The 3,002-nt window shown below is 33.2% G+C and overlaps 1 protein-coding gene across 3 annotated transcripts in view; it reads right to left on the bottom strand.

The window, feature by feature from the left end:
* The window catches only part of ARHGAP26 (Rho GTPase activating protein 26), a 405,537-nt gene that overhangs the window by 219,104 nt on the left and 183,431 nt on the right, over positions 1 to 3,002 (bottom strand). For all 3 annotated transcript variants that reach the window (XR_011919418.1, XM_072400904.1, XM_072400903.1), the window contains one exon: positions 2,105 to 2,170. Coding sequence is in view for 2 of the 3 variants with exons in the window: in XM_072400904.1 (XP_072257005.1) it covers positions 2,105 to 2,170 (66 nt within the window). In the remaining variant the exon portion in view is untranslated. The remainder of the gene's footprint in view (positions 1 to 2,104; positions 2,171 to 3,002) is intronic.

Genomic DNA, 3,002 nt, shown 5'->3' with positions numbered 1-3,002 from the left:
GTCTGTCATTTGCAATCCCTATTTAATGTACAGCGCTGCGTAATATGTTGGCGCTATATAAATCCTGTTTAATAATAATAATAATAATAATTTTGAGGATTTAGAACTATAGCCTTGATATTTTGGCAAAAATTGGAAAAGAAAAAAAGGCATATGGTAATTAAAGTACAGTATAGTGAGAATAGAAAATATGTATTCATAACCCATTGAGTCCAGGGGAATTTTAAGGATTGATCTATAATCTCAATATAGTTAATATTTAAAGGATGAAATATTGAGGATGATCTCTCCTCTCTTCATACATCACAGAGAGAAATGCACCAATTTTGATATGATTCACAGGTTTTTTTTTCTTTGACACAAGTTGAACACAATAGGAGTTTGATTGTTTTGAATAAATATGTTGTTATGGGGGGGGGGGGCTAAAGAGAAGAGAGGTAAGCCGACAAATCTCATAAGGAAATAATTAAGGATATAAGGGGAAGAGATTGTAAATAGTAATTAGAAAAGAGAAATAATAGAATTTGAGGGACTTAGTGGGTTGGGATAGAAGGATATAATGGAAGAAGTTAAGATATTGTATTGTATTATTGGTTGGATGTAAATTAATAGGTCTTGGTATGTTATGAGATATGTTTTGTTCAAATGTTTGTAAAATTAAAATGAAAATTAATAAAGAAACTGAAAGAAATAAAAAGTTTTCCACTTTCATTCATAACTTGGAATAAAGAAAAAATAAAATATCAAGGATTAAGGATAAAGGATAATCATTTGACTGCTGACAAAAGGATTACATCAGCAGCCCAAAATTATTTATAAAACAAAAACATTACATTATTGCATGCTAAAACACATAAATGTCCACTTTTTAGGTGATTAAAGTAGGTTTGATCATTATAGCAAAAGAATTGCACAAAGCCCCATGGACCCCCACATATGGTCTTCATACATATCAAGAACGATTTGCAGAGTGATAGCATAAAATGGAAAACTGAAAATACACTTTAAACAATATTCTATGGAAATGAGAACTTGGCCAGAATGCCTGCTTCAGTACAGAGACTACAGAGGGCCTATATCATACCATCAACTGCTGTAATATATATTGCTAGCTAATCTTGAGATGTGTCGCTTGAACTCTCTAGCTGCCCCAACCATAACCATACTTTAAAGAGTCTCAGAAACATCTTCCACATGTTGGGGCTCTTAAAACCATGTAACACACTAAAATTGAACGCTGTATGTAAAAGTAAGTAAAGGTAAGCAGTTGTCTGTCTTCTTACTGGATAGATTTATTATCACTTTGGGAAAGTACTGTAATACAAAAGTTCTGTTTCTCACACTATAAGCTGAAATGGGACCCTAGTAAGTGCTGCTATATCAGCCAGTAGTCAGCTACACATTCATAAACAAATAATATGCTGCTAGTATACACAGAATTCCTTAAAATACAAAATTCGTTTTTAATGCATCATGTAGGCTACAAATTTCAATGGCAATGTTTTGGAACCTATTATGGCTATAGGACACACAAACACAACAATTCACTTCTACAAATAGTAATACTATTTGTGTAACTTATTGTCACTGGCACAATGTGAATCATGTTCATTAAAACTGCAGATTATTTAGAGTGATTGACCGGAATAGCCTCACCAGATTGCTATCCCCCAGAATGTTATTTATTTAAAAAAAAAGGAAATTTGGTGACATGCAAGTGTTTGATAATTTTTGATACACAAGCTCAATTAACCAAAACATTTTGACGTACTTACGCAGCAACCTGTGCAGGTTATGTGGCCATCTAAATCTATGGACGCCGCTATATTGTTTATTTATAAACAAATTGTCTTCTTGATTGTTTTAATTTGACAGCAAACTAGTATCAAACAGGATTCTTTTCAATTAAAAAAACAAAAAAAAAACAAAGTAAATGCAACATACAGTAAAGAAAATGAGTAAATAAGAAAAATCTAATTAGATCAGAACATGTAAATGTTTGCAGACATTATCTATATATACGGCATGTGAGTGCCACAGCCTTGATTGCTTTAATCAAATTGACCTAAGCTTCATGCCATCTGTTGCACCCATTCTTCCTTACCTCTTGTTTCCACTGCTTGGATACATTTCCGGATAATGCTGAAGCCAATGTTGTCTAGTTTGGCAGCTAGTAAAAAAAAAAAAAACATATATATATATAAATATATATACAATTTAGCTTGGGGTATTCACAAAGAACCACAAATACACATTTTGATATATATATATATATATACACACACACATACACTGTAACCATAATTATATTCATTACAAATAAAAAAGACATGTCGTGAAAAATATTAGTGCAGTCACTTCTAAACCCATCATACAAATGCTAACTAATAGGCTGTGATGTTGTTCCTCTAGCTTCAATGTGCAGCAAGCAGTATAAGTTTAGACAAGGCACACATATATAGGTCTAGTTCTTATTTCTCTTTTGTTTTTGTTTTTTTTTTGGGGGGGGTGGAGTAGGATGAACCTAAATAAAAATTACAGAGGCAGTATACAGGATCAAATATTTTACATAAGATAAAATCAAACTCAAGATCATGTAGGGAAAAGTGAAATAGATCTACACATCAAAAACATGTCAGATTATTAGGCACAGGTTTTCACAAACAGCAGAAGACTATAAATTGTGCAGCTTCTTCCATATTTTGCTTGAGTATGTGAACAAGTAGCATGTCCTTTATGGCAAAATCCTTTAGTCAATGGGAGTGCAAAGTTCATGTTTATCTATATTATACATAAACACAGAGAGGCTGATTCATCAAGCAAAATCGGAAGTTCGCTCGCGCATTCGTATTCGCGATCTGAAATCGTAAGCCGTCGCGCAATTCTGCAACTGAATGAGCTTGCGGCCGGAGCCGCGCATCTCTGGCAGCTTTACACTGGTGAGCTTGCATTAAAAGTCACTGTTCCCCTAAAAAATCATTCTTTCTAATGGCACACATATT

Source organism: Pyxicephalus adspersus, chromosome 2 (assembly GCF_032062135.1).
Source record: "Pyxicephalus adspersus chromosome 2, UCB_Pads_2.0, whole genome shotgun sequence".
NCBI lineage: Eukaryota > Metazoa > Chordata > Amphibia > Anura > Pyxicephalidae > Pyxicephalus > Pyxicephalus adspersus.
This window is presented reverse-complemented; position numbering and strand designations above follow the sequence as displayed.